The sequence below is a fragment of the Microcebus murinus genome, chromosome 10 (assembly GCF_040939455.1).
Source record: "Microcebus murinus isolate Inina chromosome 10, M.murinus_Inina_mat1.0, whole genome shotgun sequence".
Taxonomy (NCBI): Eukaryota; Metazoa; Chordata; class Mammalia; order Primates; family Cheirogaleidae; genus Microcebus; species Microcebus murinus.
Window position 1 is genome coordinate 6,230,792 of NC_134113.1, and position 13,606 is coordinate 6,244,397.

Here is a 13,606-nt window from a genome sequence, read left to right on the forward strand (position 1 = left end):
ACAAAGAGAGATTTGTCTTTCTACTTTTGTTTTACTTAAATTAATAAAGGCATTCATACATAATCTTGGAGAATGTCTAAGTGGGGAGGTGAAAAATTTGTGGCAAGGAGCTGGCTGAGTATGAAAATGAAATATAGTGCCCCTGGATAGTTGAGCTGCTGTCGTTGTTACACATCAAGCTGTGGCCACATAGGATGGGTGGGGTATGCTTGGCCCTGGTTGAACCTGAAGGCATCGCACGGTTATGATCTGGGGATGTCACATTCGCCAAGCACACTGCTATGGTGAAATCTCAGCCCTGGACAGAGGGAAAGTAAGTGAGTGTGGGTCCTTATCCCAACTTTGCCACCATGTGACTTGGGCATGTCCCTTCCCCTCACTTGGCATACCTTGTTCCCAAAAGTCAGCTAAGAGCATGTGTTATTTCTGAGGCCCTGGCAGCTCTAGAGTATCTTGGTTTTGGTATCTACACAGTGAGTCTGGCCGTTGCCCCTAAAAGTTGAGCATTGTGCTGAGCCTGTCCTTGGCTCCTGGCACTTAGTGGGCTCTTAATAAATCTTTCGGAGAACTGATTGTCCCTTGGTGTCTAAACCACGGCTTCATCCAGGCAGAACCTGAGTGCCTCTGCCTGAAGCAGCTCAGGTATCAAGCAGCTTCTCAGTGCAGAGAGGGGCTGCTCCTCCCTGTAGCTGCTCCCAGGGCTGGCCAGGCAGCCCAGCTGGCAGCGTGATTGGGACTCACATGAGCCAGAAGCCCTGATACTCCCTGAGAAGCCTGGAGCAGAGACCAGCTGCTCTGGGTAGAAGGCTTTCTGCTACTGCAAACATGGGCTGGGGCCACTCCAGGAGGGCCCTGGCTAGTGGCTTAGGATTCCTCAGGATAGGACATGCTGTGAGAGGTGGCACCTGGGCCCAGGCTAGATGGCCTGTCCAGCCTCTGTGATATCCTAGCGGCTCAGGTGACTGTGGATAGAGTCCAAGCCAGTGTGCTGGTCCTCGCTGGGGCCCTCTCCGTAAGAGCCTGCACGTGCGTCACAACCACACAACTGTCTCTTCATATCGGGAGTGTCTCTGGAATGCTTGGCTTGGCAGTACCGTAATCTCTTCTGTTCTTTGTATCTGTTGCTGAACAGTGGTGTGTTTACCTTTGGAAGCTCTGCAGTCCACCAGATTGAACCCTTTTAATTAGCAATTAGATTTTAGGTGATAGGACATCTGATTTATTTAAATTTGAGAGAATTTTTAGAAAACATCTTGGCATAATGGGGAGAATATTATTACCTTAGCAAACAGGCAGCGTTGGTGTCAAATGCTAGTCCCTTCCATCCACTATTGGATGGCCAGGGGCTAACACATTACCTCCCTGAGCATCAGTTTTCTCTACTGTAAGATAGAGATAAAAGTAATGATAATTACTATATAATAGTAATGGTAACAATAATAAATACATTATTATTTAATATTTACTATGTCTGCAGCACTTAGTATGGACCACATAGTGTTCTAAACCCTTGTATGTAGCCCTTGTATGTACTGGGACAGCAATTCTGTGATGTAGGTTCCATTATTGTGTCTCTTTTAAAGATAAGGCAATTGAGGCACAGAGAGGGTAGGTCACTTGCCCACTGTTGCCCAGCTAGTAAGTAATGGATCTGGGATCCAAGCCTAGGCAGTCTGACTCTGGAGCCTGTGTTCCTTTCTGTGATTCTACCCTGCCTCACAGAGAACTGTGAGGATTAGTGTGAACATATAGAACAGTAACTGAATAAAGTCTGCCCCTTGTAGGTGCTCAAGAAACACTGGCTGCTCTGTTCTACCCCTTCCTGTTGCTAAGCTGAGGATTTGGACTGCTGACTGTAGTCATTGGGGAACTCTGGGGCCTCTGGCTGTATGATCTGAACACAGGGTGAGGTAGAGAAAGGCGGAGTCACCTTTTCACCAAGAAATCAGAGTGTTTCATCTGGGCTGTGGACAGGTCATTCTAGCAAAGCGATTTATGCTTGTGAACATAGTGGGGGTCCTTCAGCTTCTTCCCTCCAGCAGGAGAAATAATGCCCCTATACCCTTGCCTGGAATCATGCATCTGTTACTCAGAAATGATTGATTTAGCTTGTTTGCTTTTATTCTCTCCAGCTGAGCCACACCTGGGCAGCCTCAGCATAAACTGGTCTGAATTCGGGCTTCAGTGGCTGAGATGAGTTGGTCAAGACTGTGGCGGGGCAGTGGGAACAGTGCCAGGCACAGGGGACGTGGTGGGAACTCTGCAGAGTGGGGTTTGGGAGTCGAAGGTGGGATTACTTCCGCTCACATTGTATCCCAGGCCCTACCCCTGCCAGTGGGTAGGGACGCCTGGGCTGGGTGAGCCCAAAGATGCTGGGTTTGGCCTGCTTTTGTGTGCTGTCCTTCCATATTCTCTGCCCCTTGCTCCAGAGGATGAGGAAGATCATTTAGTAAGATTATCAATCTGTTGATCTAAGAACACAAACTATTCTTTAGAAAGTTCTTTGAACTTTTCAGTAAAATGTGGAGGTTTACTTGTTAGTGTGAGATATGTACACATACACACATGTACATACACACATACGCCATGCCCAGAGTTGGTTAGAGTTTATTGCCTCTCTCCCACCTAAAGGAAACATTTTAGACTACATTAAAGGCTGCGATGGAAATGGGAAGTTATGAAATAGAGATGACTTGCTTTTTTACCTTGGGAATTTATGGTAAAAACCACATGATATGTGTTTTTCTTTCATAGGTTTATCTACGGATATTGAGCATCTGAAGTTGAATCCCTGAATCTAAGCATTCCCTGCTGCTCCCTCACCCTTTGAAGAAATGTCTGTCACGTATGATGATTCCGTTGGAGTAGAAGTGTCCAGCGATAGCTTCTGGGAGGTGATGCTCACGCTTTCTTCTAGCTGACTGCAGTGACCAGCCCATGGTGCCGGCAGGCCTTTTGGTTATTTTGGGGAAATAGGAGGATGAGATGAACATTCTCTAAAACAAGCCAGGCATTTGGAGTCAGATCTAGACAGCAACAGAAGAGATGTGGGTGCTTGTTTTCAGCCAGTTCAGGGTTGCCGTAGCCACCAGTGTGGGCAGTGAACCTACCTTGCTAGAAAATGGAAAAGTTTGGTACTTAAAGAGGTTGGGGCTGTTTATGAAAGGTCTTGGCGATTTGTCCATTCTCAGATCCTCCTTTTTGTATTTTAGCAATGTGACTGGGAATGACATATGGTAATTACTGGGCTTAGCCTGCAAGACACTGTACTTTTGAGTTTTGTATAGTAACACAGATGGCTGTGAAGGGAGATCTTGCTGGGTGGCGCAGGCAAGTGGCCAGAGGGCCAAACAGACTGCCTTCCAGCTTGTCAGGGCATCTGCCTGGCCGTGAGGAACTCCCTTCCTGATTAGGTTATTTTATGGGTTTTTTTTGGAAGTCATTCTTCCTGAGCCTCACTTACTTACTTTTCCTGCCTGCTACTAAAAGGAAAGTCAATTTTTTATCAAATTTTGTCCCCATGTTAAAACCCTTGAGCTTTCCTGGCAATTGCAGGCTTTTTGGAAAGAGGCTTTGCAGTTAGAACGCTCTGGGCTCTGATCCCAGCCATGTTAGCTTGGGATGTGATCAACTGGTCTGAGCCTCATGGTCTTCATCTGCATGGGGGGTACCACTGGCTTCCGAGGGAGCCTACCAGGGTGAGATGAGGACATGGACATCAGCACCCTCGAGTGTGCTCTGCTGGTACCTGGCTTGGGCGGTGGAAGAGACAAGAGGGACGCCCTGGTGTTTGCTGGGGACTAGCAGGAAGTAGTTTTGTAAATCTGAAGGAACTGGGTGTATCATTTTGGCTAAAATCAAATACCATCTGATATTATCATCTAATAGAGACAAGTGATCACAAGTGCCCAAGTTCTGGGGAAAAAAAAAAAGGGATGGGCGAGGAGCTCAAAATTCTATCGGCACTTTCCTTTCCTCTGTATTAGACAAAAAGGTCATCTCTGACTTTAGTTGAATACATTGTTTCATTAAAAGTATGTATTTATTGAGCACCTACTGTGTGCTAGGCCCTATATGGGTATAGCAGGGAGTGTGACAGAGTCTCTGCCCTCAAGGAGTGGTTTCTGCAGCAGCAGAAGTAAAAGCACAAAGCATGCAGGCAGTCTCTACTGCTGGCCTTCGGCCGGTGGCAGCTTTCCTGGGGAGTGTCCAGCTCAAATTCCAGTAGCTAGAGAGGCCCATCTGCAGGTCCCACTTGCTGGCCCCTAGAAAGGCTGTGGCCGGAAGCACTTGTGGAGCAGGTGGTGACAGTTTACATCCTGTCCACTCTTGTGCTGCCAGCCTTGAGAAATGTAGTCCTTGTTCTTAGCATTGCACCAAAACTATAGATAGAAACCCCTAGAGTCATGGGGAGTCTTTTGCGACTGTAATGATGTTGCTGGCTGGTTTTAATCAGTCCTTGCCTTGAGCTCAGTGGTAGTGCGGAGAGGATGAGGGTGCCCCCAAGTGAGAGATGGGCCAAGAGAGACAACAGCGACGGATAAGACATTCACCTGGAGCCAGGGAGCCTGGGTTTGACTCCTGGCCTCATCACTTACTATCCATATATATATGGCTTTGGAAAAGTTACTAATTTTTCTTTGCCTCAATTTCCCAATCTGTAAAATGGGGCTAATAATGGTACCCACATCCAAGTATTGTTATGAGGGTTAAAGGAATGAACACATGTAAGTGGTATAGGGCATCAGGACAGGTCTGGCTGGGGACACTGTCCTTCTGCTGTGGGAGCCAGAAGTAATCAGCACATAGTCTACACTATGTTCCTGCAGTGCCTTTGGCAACATTGTTTTAATTACCCACTTGGTGGCAGAAACTGCTAGGAAATTTTAATAGCTAAAATAGTGCTATTACAGAAGTCTTCAGCTGCTTGTTAAAAAAAATTGAGGTGAACATTGTCATCATATAGTGAGCATCTATTAACTCAAGTAGCTTTAACAAACAAATTCAGTCATTGACTTAAGCTCCTGTGCTCCCTGTTAAATTCTCAGCTACAATAGTATCAGTAGACAAGACCATCGCCTTTTGCCCACAGAGTGCTCAGGCAGGCTCTGCTCAGCTTGTGATGCTGCCCCTGAGATCGTTCTTCAGCTTATGTCAACTCTGTGGTGCATGCCCCCCGACACCGCCTCCTTCTCATTTCCCCCTCCCTCCCTTTCCTCCTTCAGTGTTCACTGACTAGAGGAGCAATTGCTCAGAGCAAGCTGGCCCTGCTTAGATCTGAGAGACTCAGGTTGCACTCTGCCAGCTGCGTGTCTCTCCTGGTGGCCAGCAAGTTCCTCTTTCCCATGGAAGGCAACTTTTCCTAAAGAAAGCCTTGTGATGTCAAGGTGGAAAAGACTTTTATGTTGAATTTTACTCCTTTCCTCCAAAAGGTACTAACTGGCACAGGTCATTCCAGAACCATCTACTGCATACTGGCTATGTGCCTGCAGGGAGGGACATGGCCCTGCCCTCCAGGGGCCTTTAGCTGTGACATTTGGAGGACAAAGACAGAAGCTAGGCAGGTCATTGTGCCAGGTGCTGTAGGATTCGCTGGGGCACATGAGGGAAGTGGGGTTGGGGGGGGCAGGAAAGGCGGTGTGGGAGATGAGGGGCCATGGTGTTTACTTGGATGCTTGCTATGAAATAACCTACTCAGTTTCCTAGGCCCAAAACATGTCATTGCAGATTCTTCCTTCCCAGGACGGTTCAGAATTATAGAGAACATCTTCAAAGAGCCCAAAATTGTGTGTGGCACCTTTTCCCTTTTTTGGCAGAAACTCTTTATCCTACCCTGATGTTACACACAACATAGAGACGTGCTGCGTTGTTATCCTTATTATTATGAGAGCTGCGTTTCTGACAGAATTTGGCCATTTCTGGAATTTCTGAACAGCCTGTCATGGCCCACTCTTTGGAGATCTCTATACCCACCTTTTTTAGGAATGAGTTATACTCTTGTGAATTTCTTCTGTGGGTTTTCACAAAGCCATCCTTTATCCTCCTTGGTCATTCAGCCTGTACATGTTGAGCGCCCGCTGTGTGCCAGGCCTGAGCCTGGGGCTAGGACACAGAGGTGAATGTGACAAGGATGGTCCCTGGCCTCATGGAGCTCACAGTCCAACAGCAGCACTGAGCTACATGAATACTGGAGTTTCCCTTTGACAGCTTTCAGTGCTCCTGCTGTGCCTGTCCTCGGCTGCTGTCCAAAGCTTGGCAGGAGCAGGGCAGCCCTGCTCAGCTAGTGTTGTCAGTAACTAGCACCACGTAGGGCACAGGGAAGGGACTCATGTAATTGAAAGGAGTGGGTGATGGGCAGTTGAGTAGAAATGGCTGAGGGTCTCACAGGAGCTCCCCTGTTGGTGGGCCCAACATGTCCTCTGAAGGTTCCTGGGTTCCAGTAGTTGTCAGAACCAGCCTGGTTCCAGCGGGCAGGTGCTGGGCCCACAGACGGCTCGCTGTGTGCAGGGTGGACGTGGCAGGGTAGACTGTAGGTCTTCCCATCTGCCTGGGAAGGTTGCTGCAGGCCATAGAATTTGTCATTTTGTTTTCAGCTCATGCCCCGGGTGCACACCGTCTGGAGTGTTGTCATCAGCCCGTGTACTCACTCATTCCTGGTGTCGGGGAAAATCAAGTTATGCTGCTAGTGGGAGAAGGGAAAGCCGAATTCAGGGTGTTCTGAATTCCTGAGCCCATCGCACAGGCTGGGCTCAGTAAGGGGTGACAGCCTGCCACTGTTCTGTGACGGAATGCCCAGTGCCAGGAGCACGCATTCTAGTGCAATGAGTGTGTTGGCATCCAGAGAGTGTCTTGTCCCTGGGGTCACAGGCACCTGTGTGGCAGGGCCAGGATCCCAATGACTCCCGAGCCCATGTGATCTCTGCAGTGTTGACTCTGTCTACACACTCCAGTTTGGCAGCCACACGCATGAGCATTGTACACACAATGTACAGGAGAGTTTCTTTTTGTCCATGCAGGCCTGTCTCCTTCTGTCTAATTGGCATTGTTCTAATGCCAGGTAGAGGCATTCAGTTTTTGCCTTGGGAGAATTTAACACCACAGGGTTTTGTGCTGCAAGGAAGCTTATCCTCTGAAGATAAAATTTTATTTGATTTCAGTGATGTCAGGATAACTTGTTTAAGTTGTTTGAGAGACATATTTTCCCTTTCTACTTGGTGACAAATCTAATTATACACTTAGCAGGAGGGGTCTGTAGTGCTCAGTTTAGTCGGTAGGGGCTTAGCTCTGCGGAGACATTCTGGGCGTCTCTCTGCACTGGGGTAGGTGGGGCTGGAGCTGAAGTGCCCAGATGCAGAGCTGGGGGACAGAAGATTGGGATGCAGGGTGGGGTGGGGGGGCAGGGTGGAGGTGCTGGGGGCTGTGGAAGTACCAGGGAGGGGAGGGGTGGGGAGGAGACTTGTGCTTCCTGGAGGAATTGCTACTCCAGCTTTTCCCAGCTGGTGAGTTCCCCATGAGGTCATCTGGCTTTGTACCTTAGCAGCTGACTCAATTTCAGATGTCTGTCACACTGTCCCTGCCTCCGTTCACTGTCCATCAGGGTGTGCCTGAAGGTTTCAGCCAGCTCTTACTTAGACCTGGAAGGTGGTCCCGCTGTCCCAGGTGCGGGCGCCTCTTGGAGCAGAGCAGTGCCTGCGTTCCTCGGGCGCCTCCCTGGGGCGCAGGGGAGTAAAAGCCTCAGGGAGGACCAAGCTCCTGCTGTTGGCTGGGCGCTTGGCTGAAGGGTGAGCAAGACCCAGGGCTCCAGGGCGGGTCTTGGGGGCAATTGCTCACAGGGTGGCAGGTGCTGTGTGTGTGAACACCGTGTAGGTGTTCAGGCCCTTCCCTGATGCCTGCATGATGCGTACAACTCCCACTAAGAGCGCACAGCATGGTGAACTTAGTTACTGGCCTTAAAGAGGCAGTTAGTTAAAAAATGCAAAAATGCAAAATGTTCTGCCTTTGGAATTGGGTTCTGAAAATTGTAGTTTCTGTGTTTCCATTTCATCCATTTTTTATTTTGTTGTTTTGAACAATTCAATTAAAGATTGATAATTGATCTTAAGGTTGTTGAAATCTAGGGTAGCTTTTAAACTATCCAACAGCAAAGGGTGCCCTTGCAGGGTAGAGAGCCTCATTTTCTTCACCCTCCAAACAGAGGATGCAGCCAGTCCAGTGTTGGGAGCAAGAACTGAAAACCCAGAGTTGGGATAGGAGTGAAGACCCAGGAAAACAGGACTAGTGCTGGTCAGAGTTGAGCTGAGAGCTCACAGATCAGACTCAAGATATTTTAGAAACTGAGGCTGTTGTTAAAACAATAGCAGCAGTGGGCCCAGGCAAGGAGCTTTGACTCTAACCCTCGCAGGGCCCTGCAGGGGAAATATCATCGCCCTGTTTTGTGGATGGGGAGCACAGGGAGGTTAGGTTTAGTCTGGGCTGGTGGCTGGGGGCAGCACCATGTTGGAGCCCCCAGACCCTTTGTTTGAGGGCAGGGGCACATGGGGAGCCTGGGTGGTAGGTGAGCTGGAAGGAAGGTTGGGACCGGGAGAGTGGAACCCTATAGGAATGAAGATGTGGAGGGCACAGTGTGGAATCAGAAAGCAAGGCGCAGACTTAGTGGCTTCCCAGAGACACCCCTTACTCTTTGGTGTTTTCAAGAAGACCTCACAGATTTTACAGCCTAAGATCAATAGTCACCCCTTTGACAAAGAAGATTCAGTGTAGGGGTTGGTATAGGCTGTAAGAAAGTTGTCTGAGGCTCTCCCCACGGGCAACCCCCCCCTCAAGGGAAGGTGGGTGAATGGTAGTGATGCTGCAGGTCACGTCCTGGGGAGAGGGGACGGTTCTGGAGCCCTGCCAGCCTGCCTGGGACACGGATAGGCTTCGAGTTAAGCTAACTCAGGCCTGGATTTCTCTGGAAGCTTTACAGGCTGCTGTTTTGTGCTCGTACTGCTCTTTCTACTGAAAGAGAAAGAAGCACTGGGAACGGCTCATTTGTCCTCATGGAGTTACTACCTGAGGATGCTCTGGCAGTTGACTCTCTGTAGCTATTGTGGGAAAGCTCATGTGACTCACTGGAATCAGAACCTGATAAATAAAGAACCATAAGTTACTTCATTGCTTGTGCCTCTGAGCAACTTCTCAGTCCCCTCCTCTCCACGTGGATTGGAAATTTCAGCTCCCAACACCATTTAAGGCTCCAAGAAGATATTATGGGGTGCTCTCTCTGTGCCTTACATGAGGGTGGAGGCAAATAAAAGCATGATCGTTGCCCTCAAAACCCACTGTTAACACATTTTGGGGTGTGACAGCCGATGTCCACACAAGGTACCAAGGGAGCAGTGAGCCATGGGGGGAGCTTCACAGAGGAGTGGCAGAGTGTACTGCTCTGCGTGGGCCTCGCGACACCTGCTGCAAGCCTTTAGAAAATAGCCTTGCCTCAAAGTTCCCTTAAGCTCTCGCCTTAGACATCACTTCCTCTAGGCAGCCCTGACCGCCCAGAGTATTCTCAGAATTTGTCACCATCTGCAGTTGTGTTATTTTTCTAGCCATAAGTTCCATAAGGGAAGGGCCCATGATAGTTTGTTTACTGTTATTTCCCTGGCGCCTCACATAGTCCTTGGCACACGGTAGATATTCATTAAATATTTGTGAATGGCAAGAGTGTGTTGCCAGACCCTCAAAAATTAAAAGTTATGAATGCTTCAGTGGGTAGCCCGGCAGCCGGTGGCATTGACAGATTGGAAACTGGTTCCCTCTGTACCCTGGAGGGGAGGGTCCAAGGGTAAGCCAGCTGTACCAAGCCGGCCAACAGAAGGAAAAGCTCTTGGTGGTGTCCCTCCAGGCAAATCCATGGGGTCAAGGTCAAATGCTTTGTGCAAGGCTGAAAAAGCACGCCAAGAAGCTCCAGCATCTTCTTCAACTATGTTTCTTCAGTTAGAAATCCTGAGTTGAGCACTGTGGCTCACGGCTATAATCCTAGCTCTCTGGGAGGCTGAGGAGGGTGGATTTCTCAAGGTCAGGAGTTCAAAACCAGCCTGAGCAAGAGTGAGATCCCATCTCTACTAAAAATAGAAGGAAATTAGCTGGACAACTAAAAATATATAGAAAAAATTAGCTGGGCATGGTGGCGCATGCCTGTGGTCCCAGCTACTCGGGAGACTGAGGCAGAGGATTGCTTGAGCCCAGGAGTCTGATGTTGCTGTGAGCTAGGCTGATGCCACGGCACTCTAGCCTGGACAATAGAGCCAGACTGTGTCTCCAAAAAAAAAAAAAAAATCCTGGAATTGTGAAGGCATTTGGAGGTCTATCTCCCGCTTCTCTCAGGATGAAGAAATGACCAACGGAAGGTCAGGTCTTATTAAGTGGTGGCCGTGGCAGGCCGAGAGCACGGTAGCTGGGAAGAAACCCACCCTGTACTATAAACCCACTGTATCCCAGTACATTTGGCCCTCACAAGATTAGTTCTGACTCTGCCTTTCCTTATAGCTGAAGGGATAGAAATGCTCAGAGAGGGTCTTATCTAAGGTCACATGTTCTGGATCAGAAGGCCTCATTAGAGAGGGCTGAGAATACGGATGGATTTGAACAAGATAGCGAAGTTTACTTAGTCCATCCTGTTGCCGTCTGTTGACTGTAAGCAATCCCCAAAGAGTTGTCTCTCATCTCTGCCTTCAAGATGATGGAGAATGTGCCGGAGCTTCTTGGCATGCTTTATCAAATTTGAATAAAACATTTGATTTGATTTCACGGGCTTGCATGGAGGGACGCCACTCGGAGCTTTTCCTTCTGTTGGTCATCTTGGCACAGCTGGCTGGCCCTCCAACCTTTCCAGGCTGTGGAGGAAGCAGTTGTGCTTGGGCCCTCGGGGGGCCACAGGTTAAAGGGCATGATCATTCTGAGCGTAAGATCAAGGCCGTGTTTGGCAAATGGTCCTCGTAGTTTCCAAGTTTGGGGCTCCTGGAATGAACCTCATTGGCATAGGATGGAGACAGGCGGGACCTGTGCACTGCTGGCAGCTATGAGCCCTGTCGTGGCCAGATGGGAGCATACACCACCTGCCGTCGGCCGCTAAGCCTCAGCTCTACACCTGCTCTCAGCTTGGCCGAGGGAGGGCCTGTCTCTTGCTGGCTGCATGGTCATGAGTGACTGTACCTCTTCAAACCTCAGTTTCCTTTTCTGTAAAATAGGGACATTAATAGTACCTCCTGGTCAGGATTGTCATAGGGTTAAGTGAGGTGACACACGTAAAGCTGTCAGTACACTGCCTGGCAAAGCACAGACATGCTCTATTATGATGCTGCTGCTGATGAAAAGCACTCAGTGTGTGGTGCTTGTTGCCAAGAGGCTTACGGTCCCCCTGGGGGAAGTAAGGCTGACATGCTCGAGCTGATTTTGAGACAAGCTGACTGAGAGGCATGGGGGCAGTGTTTGGAAGGGCGCGCGTAGCTTCCAGCTGGACCAGCCAGGAGCAACCATCCATGGGGCCTTGGTCTCTCCTGTCTGGGAGTGCAGGCGATGCGGGAGACATGGGCGCTGCAGTGTGGCGCTCCGGCATAGCCGGATGGTGTCAGGGAAGGCTCCAATGGAAACAGGAGCTTGGGTCACGGCAGGTATGGTGGGGACTAACTCATCAATGCCCATCCCTTTCTCCTTTCCTCTACCTGCAGTTGATACCTAGGCCCTTGTTACAGCTTTCATTAGCATCTGTTCTTGTGACCTTTGTGTCCCCACTGCATGTGCATGCATCTTAAATGCATGCAAATGACAGTCATTGTGTTTCTGTTCAGGGTTCAGTGTGCCCACCTTGTCCCTGGGACCCAAGGGAGCACTTCTGTGGGGACCTAAGTCTGGAGTGAAATGGCTGGGTTGTCATGCGGCATATGCACATTTAATGACTTAATTGCTGCCTGGTTGTTCGCAGAGGCCTGCCCAGTCTGCTACTCTACCAGTACGGACAGGAAAGGGTGTCTGCCCACCTCTGCCCACATTTGGCCTTTCCTGCTGTCTAGTGGTTGCCCATCTGTAGGGGAAAGAGCTACCTTGTTGTTCTCGGAAACATCCCTCTAAGTACCCACAAGGGAGAGAGTCTCTCTGCAAGGCTGTTAGCGCCCTGTGCTTATGCTCTGCTCTAAAAGTGCTTGTTCATGTCCTTTGCCCATCCTCTAGCAGAGCCCTGTCTGTTTCATGTTGTTGTGCAGATTTCCTGGGGTATTACAGATTTTAGTCACTGTCAATTTAAGACACGGCTTATTTGCAGTCTGTTAACTGTCCATGATGTCAGTTTCTAAACAAAAATCCTAATTTTTGATGTAATAAAATTTGTGTGTATATCCTTATGGCTTTTACTTTAGAAATTTTGTTTAAGGATCCCTATTCTGAGTTGCAAAGGTATTCCTCTACATTTTTTTCTAGCCACTTTGTGGTTTTACCTCTCACATTTTTAATTAATTTGTTTATTTAAGAATGAATGAGGCCGGGCGCTGTGGCTCACGCCTGTAATCCTAGCTCTTGGGAGGCCGAGGCGGGCGGATTGCTCAAGGTCAGGAGTTCAAAACCAGCCTGAGCAAGAGCGAGACCCCGTCTCTACTATAAATAGAAAGAAATTAATTGGCCAACTGATATATATATAAAAAAAATTAGCCGGGCATGGTGGCGCATGCCTGTAGTCCCAGCTATTCGGGAGGCTGAGGCAGGAGGATCGCTTGAGCCCAGGAGTTTGAGGTTGCTGTGAGCTAGGCTGACGCCACGGCACTCACTCTAGCCTGGACAACAAAGTGAGACTCTGTCTCAAAAAAAAAAAAAAAAAAAAAAAAAAGAATGAATGGCAGGGTCTTACTCTGTCACCCAGGCTGGATAGAGTGCAGTGGTGAGATCATAGCTCATTGTGACCTCAAACTACTGGGCGTAACCCTCCAGAGTAACTAGGACTCACCCTATCAGCCTCCTGAGTATCTAGGACTATAGGCATGCGCCACACACAGTTAATTGTTTAATTTTTTTTTTGTAGAGACTGGGTTTCACTATGTTGCCCAGGCTGGTCTCAAACTCTTGGCCTCAAGCCTTTTTCCTGCCTCAGCCTCCCAAAGTTCTTGAAGTACAGATATGGGCCACCATGCCTGGCCCGCCTTTCACATTTTTGTTGAGTGCCTGTGATCTTGTTACCTCTGTTGCCCCATCTGCCACCGGAAGGACAGAGCACGCCAGTCTCTGCTGCTGCTGCCCTGTCTCAGGAGGTCCCTTTCAGGCCTTCCTTCCAGGAGCTCCCCCAACCTCCTGAACCCCATTAGTCCATGAGCATGGCACCCTTCAGGATGAAGGCCCAGCCCTCATGGTCTCTTTCCGCCTGACCCCCATCTCCAGCATCCTGAATTCTGAGTTCCATTCCTAGGGGACTTCTCACAGTGCCCCAAGGTGGCTATGGTGGCACAGCTTCTTCGTTTTGCCAATGCTCTTCCCTCTGCCTGGAACTATTTCTATCACCTCGCCTTTAATCTGGCAGCCTCCCACCTGTCCTTGGACATTCCCATTGGCTCTAGGACACTCTCGCCATCCCCTTCCTCCTAGTGCC

The 13,606-nt window shown here is 49.2% G+C and overlaps 1 protein-coding gene across 7 annotated transcripts in view; it reads left to right on the plus strand.

Moving 5' to 3' along the window:
• Positions 1-13,606, plus strand: part of PACSIN2 (protein kinase C and casein kinase substrate in neurons 2) — a 131,086-nt gene that overhangs the window by 89,247 nt on the left and 28,233 nt on the right. For 6 of the 7 annotated variants that reach the window (XM_012741719.3, XM_012741717.3, XM_076006938.1 and 3 more), the window contains exon 2: positions 2,755-2,894. In XM_012741719.3, coding sequence (XP_012597173.2) covers positions 2,835-2,894 — 60 coding nt within the window. In that variant the 5' untranslated portion in view covers positions 2,755-2,834. Of the gene's footprint in view, positions 1-2,754; positions 2,895-2,921; positions 2,941-13,606 lie in introns of those variants that run through there. The other variant, XM_076006940.1, reaches the window with a different exon arrangement.